This window comes from Ceratotherium simum, chromosome 7 (assembly GCF_057802395.1).
Source record: "Ceratotherium simum simum isolate JZ-2026a chromosome 7, ASM5780239v1, whole genome shotgun sequence".
Lineage (NCBI taxonomy): Eukaryota > Metazoa > Chordata > Mammalia > Perissodactyla > Rhinocerotidae > Ceratotherium > Ceratotherium simum.
Window position 1 is genome coordinate 64,836,398 of NC_141906.1, and position 27,630 is coordinate 64,864,027.

The window sequence follows — 27,630 nt, forward strand, 5'->3', positions numbered from 1 at the left end:
TTGTATTTCTGTGGTGTCCATTGTAATTTCTCCTCTTTTGTTTCTGATTTTGTTTATTTGAGCCTTCTCTCTTCTCTTTTTTACTTGATGAGTCTAGCTAAATGCTTGTCAATTTTGTTTATCTTTTCAAAGAACTAGCTCTTAGTTTCATTGATCTTTTCTATTGTCTTTTTAGTCTCTATTTGATTTATTTCTGCTCTGATTTTTATTATTTCTTTCCTTCTACTGATTTTGGGCGATTTTCCTTCTTTTTTCTAATTCCTTTAGGTGTATTGTTAGATTGTTTACTTGAAATTTTTCTTGCCTTTTGAGATAGGCCTGTATTGCTATAAACTTCCCTCTTAGTACCAGTTTTGCTGTATCCCACAGATTGTGGTACATTGTATTTTCATTTTCATTTGTCTCCATGTATTTTTTCACTTCTTCTTTGATTTCTTCATTGACCCAATAGTTGTTCAATAGTATTTTGTTTTATCTCCACACATTTGTGACTTTTTCAGTTTTCTTCTTATAGATGATTTCTAGTTTCATACCGTTGTGATCAGAAAAGATGCTTGATATTATTTCAATCTCTTTAAACTTATTGAGACTTGTTTTGTGGCCTAATATGTGATCTATCCTGGAGAATGTTCCATGTGCATTTGAAAAGAATGTGTATTCAGCAGTTTTTGAATGGAATATTCTATATATATCTATTAAGTTCATCTGGCATAATGTGTCATTTAAGGCCAATGTTTCCTTATTGATCTTCTATCTGGATGATCTATCCATTGATGTAAGTGGAGTTTTAAATTCCTCTATTATTATTGTGTTACTGTCAATTTCTCCTTTTATGTCTGTTAATATTTGCTTTATATATTTAGGTGCTCCTATGTTGGGTGCATAGATACTTACAAGTGTTATGTTCTCTTGTTGGGTTGTTCCCTTTATCATTATGTAATGCCTTCTCTTGTCTCTTTCTTTGTCTCTTTTAAGTCTATTTTGTCTGATGTAAGTATTGCTACCCCAGCTTTCTTTTCATTTTCACTTGCATGGAATATCTTTTTTCATCCCTTCGCTTTCAGTTTGTGAGTGTCTTTAGGTCTGAAGTGCATGTCTTGTATGGAGCATATATATGGGTCTTGATTTTTTATCCATTCAGCCATTCTATGTCTCTTGATTGGAGCATTTAGTCCATTTACATTTAAAGTAACTGTTGATAAGTATGCACTTATTGCCACTTTGTTACTTTTTTCTGGATGTTTTTGTAATTCTTCTCTGTTCCTTTCTTCTTCTCTTGCTCTCTTCCCTTGTGGTTTGATGGCTTTCTTTAGTGTTATGTTTGGATTCCTTTCTCTTTATTTTTTGTGTATTTGTTATAGGTTTTTGGTTTGTGGTTACTGTGAGGTTCATATATAATAACCTATATAAATAGCAATCTATAGTAAGTTGATGGTCTCTTAAGTTTGACCTCTTACTAAAAACCCTACACTTTTACTCTCCCCACACACACATTTTATGTTTTTGATATCATATTTTACCACTTTTATTTTTGTGTATCCCTTAACCTCTTATCATAGATATAGATGATTTTAGTAATTTTTAGCTAGTACCTTCATACTAGCTTTATGGATGGTTAATTCACTATGCTTCTTGTGTATTTGCCTTTGCCAGTGATATTTTTTCTTTGATAATTTTCTTATTCCTATTTGTGGTCTTTTCTTTTCCACTTAAATAAGTCCCTTTAACCTTTCTTATAAGGCCACTTTAGTGGTAATGAACTCCTTTAGTTTTTGCTTGTTTAAAGCTCTTTATCTCTTCTTCCACTCTGAATGATGACGTTGCTGGGTAGAGTATTCTTGGTTGTAGATTTTTTCCTTTGGGCACTTTGAGTATATTGTGCCATTCCCTTTCAGGTTTGTGCTGAAAAGCCAGGTGATAGCCTTATGGGATTTATTTTGTATGTAACTTGTTGCCTTTCTCTAGCAGCTTTTAGGATTCTCTCTTTATTTTTAATTCTTGACAATTTAATTATAATTTATCTTAATGTAGACCTCTTTGGATTCATCTTGTTTGTTACTTCTATGCTTCCTGCATACCTGGATGTCTTATTCCTTCCCCAGGTTAGGGAAGTTTTCCAGCTATTATTTCTTCAAATAAGTTCTCTGCCCCTTTGTCTCTCTCTTCACCTATTGGGAGACCTGTAATATGGATGTTAGTATGCTTGATGTTGTACCAGAGGTCTCTTAGACTGTACTCATTCTTTTTTCTTTTTTCTGTTCAGCTTGGGTGATTTTCTCTTCCTTCATCCAGATCACTGATCCATTCTTCTACATCATCTACTCTGCTGTTGATTCCCTCTAGTGAATTTTTCATTTCTACTATTGTATTTTCAGCTCTGATTGTTTTTTATTTTTATATTTTCTAATTTTTTGTTGAAATCCTTATTATGTTCATCTGTTCTTCACCCCATATCAGTGTGCATCCTTATGACTATTTGTATTCTTTATCAGGTAGATTGTTTATCTCTGTTTCGTTTAGTTCTTTCTTTTTTTTTGTTTGAGGATTTGTCCTGTTCCCTTATTTGGAACATATTCCTTTGTCTCCTCATTTTGCCTACTTCTCTGTGCTTATTTCTAGGTATTAGGTAGATCAGCTATGTCTCCTGAACTTAGAAATGTGGCCTTATGTAAGAGATGCCTTATGGGGCCCAGCAGCATGCTGCCCGGTCATCACCTGTACCAAATGCTCCAGGGGTGTCCCCTGTGGGCTGCATGTGCCTTTCTGTTGTGATGGGGTTGCTATTGCTGTGGGTGCATGGGTAGGCTAGGCTGGCCTCTGGGCCAGCTGGTTGTGAGGTTTAGCCACATGTGGCTGCTACAGGCACTCTATTGGGTGTGGCAAGCCCCCAGCATGACTGGCCATGAGGTTGGTAGCACACAACTCCTGCAGTTTTACTGCAAGCGAGTCAGGCCCCCAGTGTGGCTGGTTGCTAGGCCCAGGGACACACAATTGCTGCAGGCCGCTCCCTCCCCTATGCAGCTCCCTGCCACACACAGCTTCTTCTATGTTGGTGGGCTGCCTGCTGCCTGGCAGTGCTCGATTGCCTTGGGTGCTCTAATGGGCAGGGTGGACTCCTGCACTAACAGACTAGAAGAAGTATTCCAAGGGCAACTGTCAGCCTCTGTGAAAGCACGACTGAACAATGTCACAATAATGGCTGCCACAGTGTCTCAGTCTCCGTGGACTGGGCCCAGCCACCTCCTGCCTCTCCAGGATTCATTCTGAACTTAGTAAGTGAGTTTCTTTTACCAATGGCTATGTACTTTTCTATCTAGTGTTTTGTGCTGGTTGCCAGGTCAAGTGAGTCTGTGAGTGGGCCCTTTGGGAGCAAGTTTTTCTTTCCTTGAAGTTCTATAGTTTTCCTGGGCATAGTCCTCATTGGTTTTCAAAGCCAGAAAAGCCAAGTATTATGGAAATCTATGTACCTTACCCTCAATTTTTCTGTGAACTTAAAACTTCTCTAAAAAAAAAGTCTTGATTAAAACATAAATAAATATAAATGAAGCAAAATTTAAAAACTATTAGTTTTAATAGTATAGTATTAGTATAGTATACTAGTTTTAATAATAAGACTATGCTGGGAACTTACCTATTTTTCTGAAGTTTGTAGCCTTAGATTTCCTCCAAGGGCTAATCATGTAATTTGGAGCTAATTCAATCTCTAAGATTCTTTGACAGTTACAAACTAAGAGTATGAAGGAGTTTGCATATTTAGCAATGACAGAATACCCAAGAGTCTTTAGTTTGGAGGATTACACTAATGTTGATGTAATGTTCCATTATAATCAATTAAAATGTGTTGAATAGGGGCCGTCCCAGTGGTGCAGCGGGTAAGTCTGTGCATTCTGCTTCAGCGGCCTGGGGTTCACTGGTTCAGATCCTGGGCATGGACCTACTCACTGCTCATCAAGCCATGCTGTGGCTGCGTTCCACATAGAGGAATTAGAAGGACACACAACTAGGATATACAACTATGTACTGGGGGTTTTGGGGAGAAAAAAAAAAGAAAAGAGGAAGATTGGCAACAGATGTTAGCTCAGGGCCAATCTTCCTCAAAAAATTGTTGAATAAATAAATAAATGAACATATATTGTTATGGGCCGAACCGTGTCCCCTAAAAATTCATATGTTGAAACCGTAATCCCCAGTACCTCAGAATGTGACTGTATTTGGAGATAGGGCCTGTAAAGAAGTAATTAAGTTAAAATTGGGTCATTAGGGTGGCCTTTAATCCAATAGGACTGGCACCCTTACAAGAAGAGGAGATTAGGACACAGAAACACACAGAACCTAGGGGTGACCACATGAAGACACAAGGAGAAGGTGGCCATCTGCAAGTCAAGGGGTGAAGCCTCAGAAGAAACCAATCCTGCTGACACCGTGATCTTGGACTTCTAGCCTCCAGAACTGTGAGAAAATAAATTTCTGTTGTTTAAGCCACCAAGCTGGTGGTATTTTGTTATGACAGCCCTAGCAGACTAATACATACATATTCTATTTGACAAGCCTAATAGTTGAATTCAACAATTATTTATTGAACATCCACTATGCTACTTGACTGTGCTAGATGCTGGCTGGATGATTAAGGCATGGCCTCTTTCCCTTAAGTGGCCTCTAGTTCAGTAAGGCAGACAAATATGGTGGTAAAGAATGATTCTACACAGGCTCAGAAACGTATATGCACTATCAGCTTACATTCCTCTTCATACTTTACCTAACAGAAAGATATTTTTGTAAACAAACTTAGCACCTCACCAAACTACCATTGTTCTAACAAAAACTTTTTAGTTGTAAGTAACAGAAACCAGCACAAAGCAGCTCTAAGTAAAAAGCAGTAGGGAGGGCAATTTTTTTTTTGGAGGCCACAGGACAATCTTGTAGCAGTACAGCTGGGCCACACAAAGTGCTGAAACCAGTTCTTGGAAATCATCAGGAATCAAAATTTCCTCTCTTTGCTGCCACATGTGGTTTATCATCCTTGATCTCTCTACAGGTCTGCTTTCTTCTCATTCTCTGTAGTCTAGCATTCTTTGCTTATCTGTGGAAATGGTGGAAATTGACATCACCCCAGCCCTGGGTCCACGACACTTTCCCAGCCCCAGCACCACTAACCAACTGGCTGGTGACTTATTGTCCTGGTTCCAAGTTCTGGAAGAGAGTCTAGTGGTCCAATTGGACCAGAAGTCCACCCCTTGTCCTATTGGCTTTGGTCAGAGAGGTTGAGATAACAGTACGTGTATGGCCACTGGAGCTGAGAAAAAGACAATTCTCAGAGAAGGAAAGTGTAGACGGGCAGACATCCTCTCGGTTTCCTTTTATGAGCATCAAAGAAGAATTTAATAATAACTGAATTGAATTGAATTGAATTGAATAACTGAATCCATCCATCTACAAGTGAGTCTATTTGCATTGATTTAAACTTGTGGTTTTCAGACCTGGCTGGAGATTGGAGTTACCTGTGGAGTTTCAAAAACACGCCAAGTGCCTAGTTCTCACCTTATATCATAACATCAGAATCTGTGGAGGTGGGGCCCAAGTAATTTTTTTAAAGTTTTTAAATACTCCAGATGATATTAATGTGCTACCGGCATTGCAAACGACTTGTTTAGACTTCATGTCAGTATAACTTAGACTTAAGAGTTTTTGGGGGGTTTTTTGCTTTTTTGTTTTGCTGAGGAAGATTCACCCTGAGCTAACATCCATTGCTAATCTTCCTCTTTTTGCTGAGGAAAATTTTCCCTGAGCTAACATCAGTGCCAATCTTCCTGCATTTTGTATGTGGGTCACTGCCACAGCATGGTCACTGATGAGTGCTGTAGGTGCATGCCTGGGAATCAAAACCGAGCCACTGAAGTGGAGCACACCAACTTAACCACTAGGCCACAGGGCTGGCCCCAGACTTCAGATTTTGTGATTTCATATCTTATTCTTTAAAATGTTATTAATTTAAGAATCATGTGCTTCTGCTAAAATTTATGGCAAAATCATCATTGAGTATTTTGGGGAGAGAAGTGCTTTTTTCAGGAGGGTTAGTATTAATTTGAAAATAGCTATTTATATTTCTGTGTGATTAGGCTGTGAAAAAGTTGATCATCAGGTTCCTTGGAACATAACTGTCTTCTGGAGAAATAAGAAACTTAGTGCCTCCCATAAATCTTCACTGTCTTTGCAGTGGAAACCTTCAGTGGTCTTCCTAGATCTTCTCAGTTCCCTTTTTACCGTTTCTATCCTCCTCTCTCTCAGCTTCTGTGTGCTGTTGCTTCCAAAGACCCACACCTAGAACTTTTGTAGACTTCCTTTGTGTTACTAAAGCTTTGCCTGCCCAGGAAAAGAGCAAGAAATGCCTAGGATTTCACTCCCTGTCACCCCCGCCCTCCAGGGCCATAGCCAATGACTGACAGGTGTGAGTGAGGGTATCACAGCCAGGCTTCCTTACTAATGAACAAACTCTTAGTGTGGCTGTCACTGTCAAGTTTCCCTGTGGAGTCAGGCTAAAACCACCCTTGTTCCTTAGCTATATCTATTGTGAGTACTTCTATAATAAACATTTGTACATAAATCCTTATCTCAGGTAGGCTTCAGGAAAACCCAATCTGAAACAGTCAACTTTATGGAATTTTATCATTTTTGTCTAATATTTAAACTCTATATGGCTTTTAATAATACTATTTATAACTACAGAGGTGGAGAACCAAGACTTTATTTATTCCTGCTCTTAGGAAAAAGAGTGGGGAAGTTACCCCCTAAGAAGTCACTGAGTTGCGGGGAAACTTGGGAGCTCCTAGGGACAGAGTTTGGAGGAATAAAAGTAAGGAAGTAAGCCGGAAGGAACTGATTGACAGTTGTAAGCACAGTGGAAACAGATTAAACGGGTTAGTGTGAGTTGGTGTTGGGGACCCTGAAGAGGGATGTTCAGAGCAAAGAAAAAAGAGTAGTGACACGTATAGAGGCGTGACATGACTTGAAAGTCATGTAAAAGTGCTCAGTATAATAAAATGTAAAATAGGTTGGAGTTTTCTGCAGGCATGACGGCTGCCACAAGGCGGTGCTCTGACTACATTCACTTTGGTTTCCACCGAGCTTTCCATTTTCCCACTTGTCTGCTCACAGTCTTTAAGGGCTCTAACTAGAGGTCTGTCACACTCCAGCCGTAGTCAGCCAGCCTATCATTAGTGCCAAGCCTTCCTCCTGGAGCAATAACAGTGTAAATTTCAGCAATGGCAGAAAGGGGACAAATACAGCTGTTGTGCATTTTAGAATAATTGCTACAGGCCATTTGGAGACAGCTTTATAATAACAGTACTCATACAGACTTATACAATATTTCACTTTTCCATTTTATTTCTCCATCAACACTTTGTATCATAAACTTTGTTAATCCACTCAACTCATGTGAATCTGGAATTATCTGTCCCCACTTTTACAAAGTGAGGCTTGCAGCCCCCTGGAAGTTACCATGCTCTCTCATTTTACCATCCAGCCTTTTCACCCGCTATTCCTTCTGCTGGGAGCTCCATCCTCCCTCTTCTCACCTAGCTGACTATCTTTACCCAGCACAAAGGCCATTTGTGAAAAGCCTCTCCTCACCCAACCCCGAGTTCGGGCTTTTCTGTGCGTGTGTGTGTAAGGAAGATTAGCCCTGAGCTAACATCTGTCGCCAGATGAGGAAGACTGGCCCTGGGCTAACATCCGTGCCCATCTTCCTCCACTTTATATGTGACGCCGCCACCGCATGGCTTCATAAGCGGTGCATCCATGCACACCTGGGATCCCAAGGCCAGGCCGCTGCAGCGGAGAGCGCGCACTTAACCTCTACACCACTGCACCAGCCCCCGGGCTTCTTTTTTTACCTCCATCATCTTCCCCAGTTCACTTGTTTGCTGGCATTTATCTCATTGTATTCTGAGTGTTTCTTATCTACCACCTCCACCCTAAGCTCCTGAACTTTCTTATCTTTATATCTACAGTGTCTACCACAATTCCCCACGTAGTAAGAAGATAAATGAATGAATGAATAAAACAAGCTCTAAAAGATCAAAGTCCTTGCCCCATCCTGAGTCCACAGCAGAGATGGAAATACCCAGAAATTTAGACCCAAACCAGAATAACTTATTGGCTGCTGCGACTGACTGTACCAGGCCTCGCCACAGAAAACTCCTAAATGGCCTAAACAGAAAAGTCCTGGGCCCTGCAGTGAGCCAAAGATCAAGGGAAATTCCCCAGGGCTGGCATAGCAAGACTTCAAGGCTCATGATCTGGGCAGAAGGCCTGGACAACAGCTTACTGAGTAAAACTGTCTGCCTTACTCTGCAGTCTAAGAAGCTTCCTGGAACTGCCGCAGGTATGAGCATAAACAGAAGCAGAATGCCCACGGTTCTATATTCCTCTGGCTTTTAGGGGGACATCTCACTCTCGGTGACGGCAAGACTCCTGAATTTTAGGCACCTTCTGAGAAAGTCAAAGAAAGTCATGAATATCTGCACCTGTGTCCCATGTTTATCCTTTGCACTGCTTGCTAGCCGTTTCTAGAGCAAACCAGATAAAAGCAATCTTGCTTTTGTAGGATCCCAAAAAGGGAACCCCAACTCCAGCCTCGGGAAGGCGCGGACCCACAGACACAGAAGACCGAGCTTGATGCAAACGCAAGAGGTAAGAGGTTTATTAAGCGGAGCTCCGGGTCGACACGTATCTCTCGCAGGAGACAGAGGAGTCGACCCCGGACCTTAAAGGGCAAATTCTTATATAGGGTTTGGAAGCACAAAGCGGGAAAAGGTTGGCGCGGTCTTACATGATTGGCTAATTTAAAACATTTAAACAGTTACATTTTATGGCGCGAATTGCTATGGCGCAAAGCGATTATCAGGTTACACACACGCGTCCCCATCTGGACCCCCTCCACCCCGACCCTCCCAAACTTATCCCTCTGGAGCACTCTCTTGTTCTCAATTCTTCCCCGAACAGTTTAGGGTGGGTCTTTCATGAATAGAGTCAGTCAGGATCGATAAACGTTCCCTCCTATACCAGGAATCCTTAGGGCGTGGAGGTGCCTGTCTCTAAGGTAGTAACTTTTTAATTTTTAATACAATTTTACTTCCTTCACTTTGAACCCAAGTTGTCATTCTCACTCATCCTTTGTAAGCTGGGTGGTGTAAGGATAGCATATTGGATATGGTTGTGAAAAATCTGGGCCCTTCTTGGTGCCATCTTTCTCGCATAAACCAAAATTCTTTTCTGCCTGTTTGTGAATTCTTTCCTCCCTCTCTTCCTTCCATCCTTCTCAAACATTTAATGAGTACTCACTAAGTACCAAGTTCTGTGCTGGAGATACAAAGATGAATAAGACACAGTGCTCTACCTTCAATGAATTCACAGAATTCTGGAAGAGATAGGAAAGTAAACAAATGGTCATAATACACTTGAATAAGTGCTATAACGGAGGTGTCTACGAGGCCATGTGAGTTCAAGGGAGTGGGTCACGGTGCACAAGTAGATGTTTAGTAGCCAGCTGCTGGACGGGGCCCTAATTTGTAGTGTTTGCTGATTTCTGTGTGGCAAATACTCCCATCATGGCTGATTCCAAGCTACTAACCTGATGTCACTGAACATAGCGTTGGGAAGGGATGTCCACAATTGGCTCTTTTGAAGTGGTGAGACCCAGCTCCAGTCTACCACCATGATTCCCGCCTAGTGAGACCCTGAGCAGAGAGCCCGTCCATGCTGTGCCTGAGCTCATGAATGAGTTCTGTTTTAAGCTGCTAAGGGTGTGGTAATTTGTTATGCAGCCATAGAAAACGAAACAGAGCCCATTATACCCTTTTTACAGATGTGAAAGCTAAGGCTTAGAAACAGTAAGCAATTTGACCAAGGCCATGAGCATCTAGCAAGTGATGGAGCTGGGAGGCAAAACAAGGTCTGTCTGACTCCAAAGCTTGGAACCTTGGCCCCTATGTTCTGTGACTCCCCATAGAAAACCACAGAACCATGATGGGCCAGAGTCACGGGGGACGCTATTCCTTGGTTTATTTATTCTTAGGGACCAGAAAATGTGCATCATTATTAAAAATGAAATTCTGAGCCAGAATAAAATTGAATATTGAGGATGGCTCTGGACTTGAAGTGGTGCCCCAGTGGTTACCTTGATATTTATTTCAGAGGACAATGCTAGAGAGTAAAAGAAATCTCACATGGGACTCTACTTACTAAATATTTGAGTTTGGCTTGAGTGTCCATTTCTGCTTTTCTCCTCCTGCCTGACTAGATGTGCTCAGAAAATTTGGTTCCCTCTGAATATGTACATCTGTCAAAATTCCTGTCCATTTTAGCATGACTGCCAAGGCAGCGAACAAAGAGAGCTAGCGATTAACTTCAAAGAACTTTGTTGGAGAGGAATAAAGATATTTAAGGCCTATTTTGTGAACTAATTGCATTTGCATATTTATGGGATTTTCTGATATAGCAGTAATTAAAAACTATTTAGTAGTCTTAAAGGACACATAACTCAGTTGCTGTTTGCATAATAAACAATTCCTTATTATGTCTGCATAATAAACCCTCTCCCTCTGCTTCTTCCAAAAGACATTGGTCCATCGAAGAGGTGTCATATCTTACTTGGAAATAATGGAGAAACAAAGTGCAAGGGCTCATGGGAATGTGGAGGGGGGACTTCTGAAAGAAATGTGTTTCTCGATACTCTATTAATGATAGGTCTGGCTTGAGCTAGTGTTAGAGAATGGCAGATTCAAACCTCAGATTAATAAATCTTTCTTTCTTTTTTCAGGTGGTATTTAAGTAGCCTGAATGCTTAGCCCCCAGTGATTCCTATTTTTTATTTTAATACACTGATCTGCTTGAAGGGCCTGAATGCGGTTCTCCCTTGCACTCATCCTTCCTAAGGAGATGTCTAAGGGGGTGAAATCTTTGACTGATGGACTATAAGAAACAATGTGAGTAAAAAGTGCTGTATTTAAAGAGTGAGAAGAGACAGTTCTCATGAAAATTTAAAGGTTGAGTTGGGGAGACATATCAAATCTAAAGGCACTGAGTAAACAAACTAAACCCTGACAGGACAGTCAGGTTGGAAAAAGAAAGATCTGAGCCGTCTGGTGCTGCAGAGCAGAGTGACCAAGGAAAAATCAGGAAGCATCTATATATAAACCACTTTGAAGACAAGTCGCTCACACAAAACCTTTCCCGTCTTGGCAGAATTCATCAGCCAATAAAGAGCTGTAATGGGCAGGATCACCAGACTGTTGTTAAATTAGCTAAATGAAGGTCATAATGTACCTGTATTACACATCATTAGCAATGGCCTTCCAGTAACAGATGGGTATATGAGAAAGTGAGACAGAAAGGGAGGGGAGCATGTCCCAGAAGGTTTGACTTAGAGTCATGGCGTGCTAAAATGTGTGGCAAGAATACAAGGTTACTATCATCTCAATTAAACCTTTGCATAAAGGCAAGCTTCTGTGTTTCCTTCTCATAAAAAGTGCTACCTACGTAGACGTGCTGCCTGCAGCTTGCCTTTCTCTTGTTCTAATTCATCTCGTAGGTGGAAGCCAACAGTTCGGAGAACTGATGGAAAGGGCTGGGACTTTGATGGTCAGATCAGTCCTTGGTCATCTTATCTCTTGATGAAGCCCCATTTATCTGGCCACCCTCTCTAAAGGGTATTTCTCAAATAAAATATCCATAATTTTGTATCAAATTTCCTCTACCAGCTTACGTTCAATTTTTTTTCTTTTTCTTCTGAAATATTTTCAAACACACAGCAAAATTGGAAGAATGGTAGAAAGAACTACCCCCCCCAACCATCTGAAAGTAAGTTGCCAACATGATGCCCCTTCACCTCTGAGTACTTAGCGTGTTGTTCTTACAAACAAGAGCATTATTTTACATACTCTCAATACAATCAAAATCAGGAAATCAACATTGCCATATTACTGCCATCTAATCCACAGACCTCATTTGAGTTTCATCTGTTCTCCCTAAAATGTCCTTTATAACAAAAGGATCCAATCCAGAATCACACATTGCATTGAGTTGTCATGTCTCTTTAATCTTCTTTTGTCTGATACAGTTTCTCAGTCTTTTCATAACTTTTATAACCTTGACACTTTTGAAGATTACATGCCTGCTATTTTGTAGAATGTCCCACGATATGAGGTTGTCTGGTGTTTCCTTCTGGATAGATTCAAGTCATGAATTTTTGGCAGGAGGATGACAGAAGTGCTGCTGTGTCTTCTCAATTCGTCCTATCTTGTGGCACACAACTGCTATAACCGGTGATATTAATTTTCATCATTTGATTAAGGTGTTGTCTGCAGGTTTCTCCACTGAAAGTTTTTTTTCAATCTTTGTAATTAATGAGTATTTGTGTAAATGTCCTGTTCCTCATCAAATTTCACCAACTAGTCTTTATCACTCACTGATATTTCTTGAGTGAATTAATTATTAATATGAAGATTCCATCATTCCTTCTACATTTATTAGTTGGCATTCTAGTTTAAGGAAAAGCCGTCTCTTCTTCCCATTCATTTATTTATTTAAATCAGTATGTATTTGTGGATTATTATTTTATTTAGTGGGTTATAATTCTTTACCATCATTGTTGACTTTGATGCTCAAATTTTCCCAGATTTGTCCAGTGAGAACCCCTTCAACCTATGTCTTTTTATCACATCCCCATCATTCTTTTAGCATTTCTTTTTACTCTATGATAAAATGAGATGTTCTTGGCTCTTCTTATATTTTCCCTGCCCTAGCCCTGACATTGGTCATTTCTCCATTTCTTCCTTTTAGGTAGGTATGGTACTTAGAAACTAAGATCTGGGTGCTAGATGGACTCATTGCTATTGGGGCGTCCCTGCTCCCAGGCCCTCTAGTGGACCAAGCTAGTGATATATGTAGTATGAACATGTGCACACACACAGTTACATTTGTGTTTACTTCTGTATTTAGCTACATGTACTGAAAACCATGAGTTCACACTGATACCTCTAACACCAACTCAGCACCACAGGGTTTATCCTAGTTTTCTCCCTTTCCATATTTGTAACTCTCTTCACCAACAGTAGGAAACCAATCAGGCTACATTTTATTGGTAGATGAAAATTAGGAAGAGAGCTTCATGGATTCTAACCAAAGGGACTGAATAATTAGGAGGACAGGGATCAGGTATATACTTTTACCCCTCAATTTGCTCTGTGAAAACTTATCTCAAACCTGTGCCTCTACAATCGCATTTGTAGTAGAAAGCAGGCAGATGTTGGAAATGATACAAAGGGTAGTGTTTGTTTCTAGAGCATCTAGGGGTCTACGAATGGAAGATAGAGTTATATAGAATTATGCATCTTTTTGCTTAATAATGAAGAGTGAATGGGTCCTCAATCAAAAAGTGAAAAAAATTTTTATTGAATGATGTTAAACTTTAGTAGTTCTCATCTTCAGTAGGCCTAGAGCATCCTCTGAATTGTGGGCAGTGAAAATTTGAGAAGCACTCCTATTTATCAAAAATCAATGTTTCTTTTAATTTAAGGGACTTAGGAAAAACAAAAAGCACTTTTCCCACTGTATTGTTAGCAGTTGTTCTTCATTAGACAATACCAGGTTTCCATTAGCTCTGTGTAATTCAAGAGTCCAATAACCACTGTCAAATACTGAAGATGTTACCGCATAAGTCTGATTTAGAACAGCTATTTGGATCTCAATTATTAATGAAATTAGTGTCCTGAATGTCAGCAAGAGCATTGCCTTAGGTAAAGGCTGTAAAGGAAATCATATTAGGGTGGAATTTCCTTTCCTTAGGGGCTCCTCTCAGATTACATTACTCACTTAGCTATCTCCTGTCAGGGAAATTGAAATGTTGGCCATAATCTGATCCTGGGGCAGAACCAAATGGAGAAGTTAAGGAGTATTGCGATGGCATCAATTCCAAAGTATTTGTGTGGTGCTGGTTTTGCCTTTGGTCCCATTTAGCGTTACAAATTAGCACCAAGCAAAGGACAGCGTAAACTGGCAAACAGAGGAGAATGAAGTGGAGAGGAGCCCTTTTAGGAAAAATTAAGCGGCATTCCATCCAGTAGGCAAGTTTGCATTTCTCCTTTTGGGATGTGCCCGAGAACACTGGCAAGTGCGATGTCTCCTCTGTGGCCCTTCATCCTACTGGCTGCCTCAGGTGAGTCCTGTCAATGATTTCACTAGACATGGCATATTAACTCTTAGAAGCTAGAGACAATATTTTTCTACATTGTGCAGTATAGCTCCTCACAAGTGCTCATTTTATTCATCATCTGTAAAATGCCAGTCCGGTGAAGCTAGAAGGAGACCAGTGGTTTGTTTTGACTTTGTTTGTACAATTACAGACACATATACATACAGAGTCACACAGTGGGGCTTTGCACATAGCTGCAACTATGTTCTGAAATGTTGTAATTGTTTGATAAGTCTCTGCTTCTCTAGAAAGCAAGCTCTCTTTGTAGCAATTTACATTGAGAGTTTGGGCCATTCTTTTTCAGATCTGTTTTATGTTTAAATAATATATGTTTTTATTACGCAAAATAGTCTTGGCTTCATCATAAATTTTTGGAAGGCCAGAGAAAGAGTCCCTTGGATACATCATGGCTACAGACACCTGGATATCATTTTGTTATTAGGGGCTTTACCTCCAGCCGTGCAAAGTCTGTATAGATGATGAGCATATCTCTATAGATGAGTACTATAAACTTGCATGTTTTGAGCGTACAAGTCCTCTTAAAAACACTTTAGTAACTAATATATTTTTTCTAAATTTCTCGAACTAAATTTCCATGATGCCAATATTAACTCTACTGAATTGAACCATTTGAGTTAGAATACAATTGATTCTTAGAAAACATGCACAAATCAAGAATTTATGTTTATGCTGGTGATTCCCAATACCCCACTTTCTTGAGAGTTCTCCTAGAGCTCGTATCTGAATCTCCATGTTTTAAAATATAACTGGAAGTGGAATGAGTCAATTATAGAGATGAGGAAGAAATTTGGTAGCCAAGCAGCTGGAAATGATTTTTTTATTGGGTAGAGAAGAAAAATAGCCACTTATCAGTAAAGTATAAAAATCCTGGATGTTGAACTTAAAGGATAAAAGCATATCTTAATTATAAAAATGAAAACAGAGGAAATTTCATTAAATGCCAAATGGGTTTCCTAGCAGAAAATAATTGTGAACATTAAACTAAGTAAGATAAAATAGAAAAATGAAGGTAAGGGAACAGAAGAAATTCTTCTTAACGATGTCTCTTTCTAATGTTTTGTATTAGGCTTGATTTTTGTTCTAAATGTGGCAGAAAAAGTGTTTTAATAGTGTCTAGTAATAATGCTTGACCATAAGTCATACTGAGAACATTTGTTGCAGAAAAATCCTCCCTTTGGAATTTTTGCTGAGTTAATATCGAGATGCTTCATAAATATAAGAGCACTGAACTGACCATCAGTCCACGGCTGCTCCCTGGAGGCAGTGTGGTGCTGGGGTGGGAGGCTGGATTAGGAGAACCATTTAGTTCCTGCTCCACTACTCACCAGCCAGGTGACCCTGGGCAAGTCAATCCATCTCTTAGACATTCAGTTTCCCTGTAAGTTAACTGTTTATCTTGTATATTCATGAAGATCAAATAAGATAGCACTGTGAAATTATAAGGTGCGACACAAATGTAAGATATTATTGATCTGAAAACACACATACACAGAAGATAACAATGGGTTGTTCCTGCCCAATAATGTACACCATGCAACATGTCAGTCTTCCTTTTGAAGGTTACTCAGTGCTGTTCCTAATATTCGCAGGAAGCCAGGTCAGTGTAGGGTCATGATTATGAGTTTGGGCTTTGGATCTGGACCAGTCATGTTTAAATTCCAGCCTCTTCACTTACAAGCTGTGTGACCTTGGGCGGTACTAACCTCACTTAAGCCTGTAGTCTCCCACCTATAATAATAGCGACTCCTCGAAGAGTACTTATCTCATAAGGTTGTTGTAAAAGTGAAATGAGATAATTTATGTAAAGGGCTCTTAGCCCAATGCCTGGCATACAGCGAGTATTCAATCAGTATTAGATATTCAATAGTACCACACACCTAAACCTCTATTTCCTTGTAACCTCTCAGATATATGTATAACTCTCTTACAAAGATAGTATACTCACTAAAGCAAGAATAGGTCTTTTCATCAAAGTGCCCAGAACACTTTAAGATAGGTGTGTGGGAGCATAACACATTACAACAAGGAAAACAAAGGAATAATTCTATTGTGTTCTTATCTTTTTAAAAAAATCTCTCTTCACCTAAAAGTGCTTCATAGCTCAGTCCCTAACACATTCTACTTTCCAGAAATCTTACAGCTTTGAAGCTGAATATTAGCATTCAAGGAGGCAGTGCCAGCAAGGAGTCTTTCCTGGGTCTGTTGATAGCTTCCATCAGTGTCTTGAAACATCACTGAACTGTGAGTCATTTAGCGCTTGTGTGAATGTCACATTAGCTTTCAAGGGGGCATAATTTACCGTTAATTAATGGTCACTTAAATTCTTAATCTCGCTCCTGTAATTGATCTTTCTCCTCAGGCAAATTTGCATTCATAAAAGAAATGTAATTTATTATTTCTTCCCATTTTAAACAAAGAACTCTTTCCCCTTATAGTTTATTTAAGCACACTTCCATTTGCTTCTTATTTTTCTCCTATCATTTCTTGTTCTCTTTTGTTCCTGGTTCTAGCTTCCAGAACTTTCTCCTTTTACCCTAAGACTTTGACACATTCTCGAAAATATGTGCTTATCCATAGGGGACCTATGGATTGTTTCCTAGAAAAGATAGCAGAGGGGAATTTGAGTCTTTATGAGCAGAGGGTATAGGGGACACACATTCATTTCTCAGAATTATGTTTTAACTCTGTCTCAGGTAGTTTTCTGTATTCAAACATGCACTTTTCAGTATTTCCCCAACTGGGACTTGAATTGGGAGCTTCCAAGCAAGGTAAAAGTGGAGTTGCCCAAAGTGGAGTTGACAAGAAAGCACCAGACCAGCTTTGCTTTGTGTTCCTGGCTTCTCTCCCCTGGGGGACACCAGCAAGAAATGGTCTCAGGTAGAGAGATTCATGGCACATTTTTTGACAATCACAGTTCACAAAAACCCTAAAAATGATGCCTTATGCAAGCCACCCACCTTAGTCCTATATGCCTGAATAGCTGATGCTACTTGAGGCATCTTCTTGGGTGAATAGTTAGGGAGTTAAAATGCTCATTGGATTCCCAGTTCTCGTGGTAATGAAAGTGAATATTCCACTGCTCACAATGAGCCTGGAAAATTGCACCTCCAGCATCGTTGTTAGCATTTTGGTCACACTGACATTGATAAATCATAGAAATTGCTGCCTGTGGCGGCAAGTGACATGACATCATTCATAAAGAAATGGGTCTAAACAGGACTGTCGCACAGGGAGAGGGTATCTCATTTACAGTTTCCTGCTGGATCCCACATACCTTCACCAGCTCATCAAAATACCCATCAAAACCACTGAGAGCCGAGGCGAATTCACACGCAGGACACTACAGATAGATTTCACTCGCACTGTGGCAGGTGGTGTTCAATTTGTTTCAGTCCAATGACTTAGCGAAGCTTTGAATCCCCCAAGGGCTGGCAAAGCTTGTGAACAAAATATCTTTTTGCAATTCAGAGGAAGCCCTCACAAATTTGTCACTTCCAATTGCTGGCGCTCATTTCTCTTGCTTCCTTTCCCTTGGCCTCTCCTCTCTCAACGCCAATCACTGTTCCTCTACAAATCAAGATTCCTGGGTCAGAGGAGATAGTTGTTGCCTGGAACCAGAGAGAATTTTCCCAAAACGAAGATCTCATTTTCTGACAAGCGCATTTTATTTAAAGACAGGCTGAATGAGAAAAGAGGTTTTTGTTTGTTTGTTTTTAGGAGAAACGTAAGAATTGGAATCTCAATAATCTCATTACTTAGAAATCCGCACAGATCTTTGGGTTCATTGGTTTGTCCGTGTTGCTGCTTGTGTTTTCTATTTAGTTGTTTAGTTACAAAGCGAAAATAAAAAGACAAATCCAAGGGGTAAGTTAAGTTCCGCCTGAGTGTATAGGAAGGTTTCTTCCATGTCAGGAATGGGTGATACAGAAATAAAGAAAGGATTCTGTCTCCAAGATGCATGATTGCTGTAAAAATGGAATTGTAGGTGCAGTTTGCATCCTTGGAGATGGGTGGATTAATTTATCTTTACAATGAGATTTCTCCATTGAGCACTTAGGCCAGCAGCTTACTTTAAATAAGCGTCTGCCAAAAAGCCCACCAGCTGGCTATGAACCGAGCAGATTGGGGTGAGCTAAAACCGGTATTCTGCTAGGAGCCACCGAGTCCTGAACAGTCTGAGATCTCCTAAGGATGCTAAGTTCCTCTTATTTCATCCTCACAATGATAGTTTTCTTTTCCAGCAATCCTAGCCATAGATATACCTCATCCCAGGAATTCTGCTGTGTATCATCTCACCAAGAAGCTCTTACAGAAATATCACAAGGAAGTGAGGCCAGTTCACGACTGGACCCAGGCCACCACTGTATACCTGGACGTACTTGTCCGTGCGGTATTGGATGTGGTAAGGACCATCTTATCCTTTCCTCCTGCTCTTACCCTTTTGTAAAACTTCCTGCTGTTTATGCAAGAGCCTAGGAGGAGTTTTATTCTGATACTCTAGTTGAGCTGGTAGAAGGTTGTGCTAGACTCATTTTAACAGTGAGCATGAGGTAAAATATTTATTAGGCAAGTCATGCTTTCTAGCCCCCAACTTAACGTTGTGAGGAGCAGATAGTCTAAAAATATGAGTTTCATGGGATTAAGACATTTTGAGAATTGTAATCATCGATCACAGTACATATTTTATGAGTATTGCTGAAACCAAAAATGGTAATAGGTATTTTTTTCTATGGTTCACATTTCTTAGTGATAATAGTAGATTTAAGAAAACATCTACCACTTATTGCCTAGAATTTTAAAAAGAGGAAAAAGTGCCTGGTATCTTGAGTTTATGAGGGACTTTTCTACCTAAAGTGTTTGCTAAGGATGGTGGAAAGATTTGTTTATTAAACCATGCCTTTTCTACCATATCTGAAAAATGGGTTGTTGTGGGAATTGAATGAGAAAATGCCCGTAAGCAGTTAGCAGAGGTCTTAGTAAGCCCACAATCAGTGATGGCCCTGGTGATTATCCCTGCTTCCTGTCTCCTCAGTTACAAAGTCTTCAGTATCAATAGGTTCCAAATTTATTTTGATTTCCCTTAAAAGCAGACTTTACTGAGCTTGTTTTGTTAAACTAGTTTAATAATTGTTTTTCAATTTACTTCTCAAAACTCTTTTTTTTCTAATTGGGGTGTAATATACATTTATTCAAATGCACAAATCTAATGAATTTTGATAATTGCACGCACCCATATAATCCGTACCCCTGTCTATATAGCAAACATCTCCACCACCCCAGGAAGATCCCTCATCTCATTTCCTTCCCAGTCAACCCCCATTCCCTCCATCCACAGAGACAACTAGTGTTCTGATTTCTTTCATCATAGAATTTTTTTGCCAGTTCTAGAACTTCATATGAATGAAATTTTATTGTATATACTCTTCTTTTTTTTCCTTTTTTGTGAGGAAGATCAGCCCTGAGCTAACATCCAATGCCAATCCCCCTCTTTTTGCTGAGGAATACTGGCCCTGGGCTAACATCTGTGCCTATCTTCCTCCACTTTATATGGGACGCCGCCACAGTATGGCCTGACAAACAGTGCATCAGTGTATGTCCGGGATCCGAACCCAGGCCGCCAGCAGTGGAGCACACGCACTTAACTGCTACGCCATGGGGCCAGCCCCCAAATTGTATATGCTCTTTTATGCTTGGGTTTTTGACTCAGTATAATGTTTTTGAGGTTCACTCATGTTGTTGTCACTAGTTTTTCCTTTTTGTTGATTAGTATTTGATTATGGATAAACCATGATTTGTTTATCCATTCTCCTGTTGATAGGCATTTGGATTGTTTCCAGTTTTGGGATATTAATATTAATAAATTAATAAAGCTGCTATGAACATTCTTGTACAAGTCTTTTGATGTACATGTTTTCATTTCTCTTAGGTAAAACATAGAAGTGGAATAACTGGCTCATAGGATAGGTGTACACTTAATGAGAGACTGCCAGACTGATTTACAAAGTGGTTGTACATTTTACTCTCCCACCAGTCAGCTTTGAGAGTTCCCATTGCTCCACATCTTCTCCAGCATTTGGTGTTATCAGTCTTTTTAGTTTCAGCCATTCTAGTAAGGGCGTAGTGGTATTTCACTGTGGTTTTTCTTTACATTTCCCTGATGGCTAATGATTAGGGGAACTTTTTCATGTGCTTATTGGCTACTCACATATCTTCTTTGTCAAGTACCTATTTAAGTCTTTTCCTATTTTGTATTGAGTTGCTGGTCTTTTTTATTACAGATTTATAGGAGTTGCTTATGTATTCTGGACACAAGTCCTTTGTCAGATATGTATTGTGAATGTTTATTCCCAGTCTGTGGCTTATCTACTCATTTTCCTAATGCGTCTTATTAAAATTTAATGAAGTCCATTTTTTAAATCAATCCTTTATTTATGGTTAGTGCTTTCTGGGCACCATCTAAGAAATCTTTGCTACTCCAAGGTCACAAAAATATTTTCCTGTATTTTCTGCCAGAAGGTTTATAGTTTTTAGCTGCTTAGATTTAGTTCTATGATCTATTAGGAATTAATTTTTGTGGTGGGGTGAGTTATGGGTCAAGGATTTTATTGTTGTTTTTCTTTGGTTTTTTGCATTTAGATAGAAGTTGTTCCAGTACTATTTTTTGAAAAGGCTTTCCTTCCCCCATTGAGTTGCTTTGGTGCCTTGCTTGAAAGTTAAATTGACTGATAAGCATCTATTTCTCTTGAAATCAAGTTGTTTAAGTCCTTGGACTTTGTTCTTCATTTTAAAGATAGTTTGGCTTTTTAGAACCTTTGTGTTTCTACATAAATTGTTAATTTCTATTTTTTAAAAACTTGCTGAGAGTTTGTTTAGAATGGTGTGGGATCTACAGAGAAATTTAGAGGAGAATTGACATTTTAACAACATTGTGTTTTCCAATTTTGGGTTTTCAACTGTGTTTTGTAATTTTCAATGTAGAAGTTTTACACATATTTCTATTAAATTTATCCCAAAGTGTTTTTGATGCTGCTATAAATGTTAAAGATTTTATTTTCTTATTATTTGTTGTTATTATAGAGAAATATGATTAATTTTATATGTTAACTTTGTATCCTGTGATCTTGCTGAATTCACTTACTAATTCTAGCAGTTTTTTTGTAGATTAATTGGATGTAGATTATTTGGACATATACAATCACATCACCTGCCAATAGTTTTGCTTCTTCCTTTCTGATCTGTATACTCTTTATTCTTCTTTTCTTGTCTTATTGCCTTGCCTAAGACCTCTACTACAATGTTAATGGAAGTCATGAGAGCAGACATCCTTGCTTGTTCCCATTTGAAGGAAAAATCTTTCACCATTAAGTATGGTGTTAGCTATAGTTTTTGTGTAGATGTTTTTTATCAGGTTGAGAAAGTTGCCTCCTATTTCTTGTATGCTGAGAGGTTTTTTAATCATTAATGCATATTGAATTATATCAAATATTTTTTCTCCATATATTTGGATGATCATCTGATTTTTCTGTTTTATGCAGTTAATAGGGTAAATTATTTTGATTGATTTTCAAATGTTAAACTACCCCTGCGTTCCTAGGATAAATCTCACTTGATCTTGATATATTATTCTTTTTATATATTTCTGATTTGAATTTGTACTTAATATAGATTGCACCTATGTTACTAAGGGGTATTGGGCTATAGTTTTCATTTCTTGTATTATATTTGTCTGGTTTGGGTACCAGGGTTATGTTGACCTTATAAAACTAGTTGAAAATTGTTTCCTCCTCAATTTTCTGAAGGAGTTATGTAATACAGATATTTTCCTTCCTTAATGTTTGATAGAATTTGCCAGTAAAACCATCTGGGACTGGAGTTTTCTTTGTGTGAAGGCATTCAAATGTGAATTCAATTTCATTAACATACCTAGGAACGTGCAAATTTTCTATTTCTCTTTGTGTCAGTATGGTGATTTGTATTTTTTAAGAAATTCGTCTATTTCATCCAAGTTGTTGAATTTATTTGTTTATAATATTGCCTTTTTACTCTTTTAATGTCTACAGGATCTCTAGTGATACTGCCTTTTTCATTCCTCAAATTGGTAATTTGTGTTTTCTCTTATTTTCCCTTGACCAATGTTGCCAATGGTTTATTGATTTTATTTACTTATTCAAAGAAACAAATATTGGTTTTGAATTTTCTCTATTGTTTGTTTTCTGCTTCACTATCTGCTCTTATCTTTATTTATTTCCTTTTTTCCACTTACTTTGCATTTAACTTGTTCTTCTTTACCTAGTGTCTTAAAGTGGAAACTTAGATAATTGATTTTACACCTTTTTCTTTTCTAATGTTAGCATTTAAAGCTATAAATTTCCCTCTAAGCACTGCTTTAGCTGCATCCTACAAAGTTTTGATACATTTTTTAATTGAGGTATAAATTATATAGAATGAAACATCTTTTTTAAGCCAATCCCTTCCTCCTATCCCCAGTCCCTGGCAACCACTGATCTTACTTTGTTCACTATGGTTTTGCCTTTCCAGAATGCCATATAAATGGAATCATATAGTATTTCACCCTTTGTTTTTGGCTTCTTTCACTTAATATAATGCCTTTGAGATTCATCCATGTTGTGTTGCTGCATGTATTAGTAGTAGTAGTATTCCATTATACAGATGTACTGCAATTTGTTTTTCTGTTTACCAGTTGTTGGACACGTGAGTTGTTTCCAGTTTGGGACAATTATGAATAAAGCTGCTATAAACATTTGCATATGTTTTCACTTCTGTTAGATAAACACCTAGGTGTGGGATTGCTGAGTTCTGTATAGGAAACTCTCAAACTGTTTTCCAAAATGTCTCTATCATTTTGCATTACACCTGCAATGTATGAGAGTTTCACTTCCTCTGCATAATCACCAGCACTTGATATTGTCAACCCTTTTAAAACTTTAACCATTCTTAGTATATTTGTGGTGGTATCCCAATTTTGGTTTTTAACTTTCATTTCACTAAAGACTAACGATGTTGAATATCTTATTGAGTGCTAATTTGCCAATTGTATATTTTTTGGGAAAAATATTTGCTCAAATCTTTGACCCATTTTTAAAATAGGGTTGTTTATAATCTTATTATCCAGTTGCAAGAGTTCTTTGTATACATTGGGTCTATTTCTGGACTCTATTCTGCCCAGCTAATCGATATGTTTCTTCTTACACCAATATACTGTCTCAATTCTGTACATTATAGAAATCTCAAAATCAGATAGTGTGAGTCTTCCAACTTTGTTCTTCTGTTTCAAAACTGTTTTGACTCTTATAGGTCCTTTGCATTTCCATAAAAACTTTAGAATCAATTCATCAATTTCTATTTTAAAAAACTACCAGAATTTTTATTAGGATTGCGTTAACTCTATACATCAATTTGAACAGAATAGACATCTTAACAATAGTCTTCCAACTATGAGTACAATGTATGTCTCCATTTGTTTAATTCCTCTTTAATTTCTCCTAGTGTTTCATCCATTTACCAATACCATCTTGCTATTTGTTTTCTAGTTGTCCCACCTGGAGTTTTTTTGTTTGTTTATTCTTCTTTTCCTCTTATCCTACCTTATTTTAGGTAAAGTAAATTTTTTTTTTAATATTTGACTTTAATTTTTCTGTTGGCTTTTTAGCATCCCTCTTTGTATTAATTTTTGGATGTTGTTTTAGGGATTTCCATATCCATTACTCACTTAATACAGTATACTTAGAACTAATGTTATTACACTTCACATAAAATGTCCAAATCTTACAACAGTAAAATTCCATTTACCTGCTCCCCTGTCTTTCGTACTATTTTGTCGTTAATTTTACATTTACATACATAATATACCCACAATACAATGTTGTTATTTTAGTGTACTTCGTTAAAATAACAATAATTCCTCTTTAATTTATTTTAATGGAGGTGTTTTTATATATTAATATCTTAGTGCTATGCTATGAATCATAAACTCTGATTTTTTGACTGAGAATTAGGCATTACAATTGATGAATAATGTGAAACTAAAAGTATGTTCGATATAACAGAATTTAATTTATTTTTTTTATCTGATGCAAGTTATTTTAGCATAATTTTCCCCCAGCTTAGATAAACCCCTAATCCTTATTTCTTCATAAACAGGAACATTTAAATGATACACAAAAAATCCGCCTTTTAGCAATCAATTTCACTTTTCTTAGCTTTATTTTCCCACTCACACTAGTGAAAATACCAGATCTAAGATCCTAGAAAATATTGTTTAATTAAATACCGAAAATTCCCACTCCTACTCCAAAAGGCCTAGTCTTACACAAAGCTCCAAAAAAAATACCTCCTTTAAATCTCTTTTTAAATTGCCTATGGAACTAGAATTTTGGAGACTTAATTTCCTGGGGCTGATTCTTCTCCTACTTAAGAAGTATACGTCCCTGCTGTTAGTTGTCAGTGGGTTATTATGACTGTATTGTTTATCAGACACCGTACAATGGGAAAAAACATGATTTGAATAGACATATGAAATGAACCACGTCATGTGAAACCTCAGGGTAGAGGTATAATCAGTCTCGAATAAAGGATTAAGACTGCCTTCTAGGTCTCTCCTCATCCTTTGACTTTCTAACTTCATATTGATTAAGATAAAGTAGAATTGCTCAGACTTGCCTTTAGAGGCTTATTTAAAGATAAATATAGAAAAGGAGTAAGATCTTTATATTAATATTTTCCCTTGGAACAACTGTATCAAATTGAAAATTTTTATCTAACTCTTTCTTTCTACCTCAATAAAAGAAAATAAATGATTTTATTCCTTATGGTATTTAAGGAGAATACCATTATTTTTTCAAAGATGTGTTTTTCTCCACTGTTTTGGAATATACTAAGTTTTTACCAGAATATGTTATACATATTATATAATTGGATATGACAAGGTTTCCTTCAGAAACCTTATTTTCCATCCCTCTAGTTTTATCCCTATCTATTGTCTTGGCTTTATCTTTTTTTTTTTTTTTTGAGGAAGAGTGGCCCTGAGCTAACATCTGTTGCCAATCTTCCTCTTTTTCCTTTTCTTTTTTCTCCCCAAAGCCCCAGTACGTAGTTGTATATCCTAGCTGTAGGTCCTTCTAGTTCTTCTATGTGGGACGCCACCTCAGCATGGCTTGATGAGCGGTGAGTAGGTCTGTGCCCAGGATCCAATCCCACGAACCCTGGGCCGCTGAAGCACAATGCGTGAACTTAACCACTGCACCACCCAGCCAGCCCCGTGGACTTATCTTTTACATGTGCTTAATACTACGATGAAACTGAACCCCTTGTTTCCTGCCTGTATTCCATTCATTCTTCTATTTCCTCCACTGAATGTCTTCCTCTTCATTTCTCCATCTGTAAAAATATTATAGTCCTTCAAATCTCAGCTCCTGAAAGAAATTTCCCTCAATTCTCCAAGCTGACAACGATGTCTCCTTCCTTTAAATCCACTGAAGTCTGTATATTTCTTAATGCACATAGTTATTTGTTAAAATGTCACATGCCCTAACTTATTAATAAGCTACTTGAGGGAAGGACTTTTTTTCCCGTATTCATATTTCCCACAATATGCAGCACATATTACTTCAAAGATACTGGACAGATATTTGCCTAAGAAATTAATTAATTAATTAAAATATGTTAGTACCAATTCTAGGATTGTCTTTATGAATGACTTTGTCTAATATGCATCACATATGTCTCTATTACATTCAGGTGTGCTAAGCTTAAAGTTCGTTCCGGAGGCAGGGCCAGTTTTGAAAGACTCAGTAAAATCACTCACAGATTCTGCTCAGACAAGGACACTCCCGGTGTGAATAGATAACTTGTCGGATGCATCTGGCAGCAGCTGAACTGCTGGCAACTTTTGTTTGGCGTGAAGAGCTTTCAGCCTGGCTTTCATCACTGCACCTCGCTTCCATGATAATGTTTTGCCTCCTGTTTTGTTTATATGAAAGACTACAGTCTTGTCTTAGAATTTCTGGGTATTATGAGTACCTCAGGGAAATCTGATTATAGAGATAATCTACTCAACAGTGAAGAGTTTCAATTTGTTCCTATTGAATTTTGTCAATTTCGAATCCCAGATACCTTTGTATTCCAGTCCATTGACTAGAGCCTCCCAGCCAGACGCTGAGGCATCTGTTTCTATAGTCTTCGGAACTGGAAAAGATAAATAAGAACGTGCGGGAATTATCTGTATATTTGCTAACCACCAATTTAGATCTAAATAGACTCCCTCTGTTAGGAAGACTAATGAATTCCAATTCTCTGAAATATCCTTTGCTTTTAACAAGCAAGATGGAAGGTATCTAAAGAAAAAAGAGAGAGAGAGATGCACAGAGGGAAAAGCTGTGAATAATGCCACCAGAGAGCCAATTATGTTCACCAGCTGGCATTGAGAAACTTGTTTCCTTTGACAAAAAAAGATTTCAGTTTTAGCCTCAAACTCCTTTTTGCCTTTGTGTTCTTTAGAGCTGAATGATGAATCCTCCCAGACACCCCCATAAGATGTTAGAAAAAAACTCTCAACACTGTTGTTACTTGTAATATGACAAAGCAACGGGCAAGAAGTGTTAAGGAGTCAATACGACAGTTAATAGGAATCAACTGGATAAATAATAGAGAAAATGAAACATTAAAACAGAGAGACCTTTTCTCCAGCCACATGACTGAGTCAACGGGATGCATTCATGATGTGGCATGACAGTGACAAGGACATTTCATAGCTGTAAAGTATATTTGTTGTAAAAGAGTAGTAATAGCTATATTTCCCAGTAATATTAACCAGATTTTAGCTTGTTTTCATTTCCCCTATTTGTGGGGAACCCTCATTGTTCGCAACTAAGCCTAGAACTGAGCCTTTGTGCTTTAGTGGGCGAGACATGATCTATTTCAGGATCTCTTAGCTGGTAGAACTTGAAAGCGGTGTCACCTAGCCTTGAGCTCTCAACAGTGCTCTTTTTTCAAATACCGGGACCTCTGCATAGCTGATCTTGTCTGGGAGTCCCCTCTATACCTCCTCCAAGCTGTTCCTTGGGGAAATACTTGTGAATTCAGTCTTTTCACTTTGTGTACTACTTTAATAGATACTGCCTTTCCCAAGTATCTGTTTGAAGTCCATTAAAAACTGTAGAGCAAATTCACTCAGACCAGCCTTTGTCGAGCCACTGAAGTAAGGTCACTCCATATCTGCTCACAATCCCTTCTTTCTCAAGGTGTCTAGAAATGCTTATTCAATAGCAATTTGCTTTCTTGATTGCAAAAAGGGGGAACTTTAATCTAAAAAGTTTATTTTTTCTCTTTCAAATGATGTC

General features: G+C 38.2%; 1 protein-coding gene across 1 annotated transcript in view; it reads left to right on the top strand.

The window, feature by feature from the left end:
- The first annotated feature begins 14,169 nt into the window (after positions 1-14,169).
- HTR3B (5-hydroxytryptamine receptor 3B) overlaps positions 14,170-27,630 on the top strand; it is a 28,655-nt gene continuing 15,194 nt past the window's right edge. The window contains exons 1-2 of the mRNA XM_004427311.3: positions 14,170-14,215; positions 18,514-18,674. Coding sequence (XP_004427368.3) covers positions 14,176-14,215; positions 18,514-18,674 — 201 coding nt within the window. The 5' untranslated portion in view covers positions 14,170-14,175. The remainder of the gene's footprint in view (positions 14,216-18,513; positions 18,675-27,630) is intronic.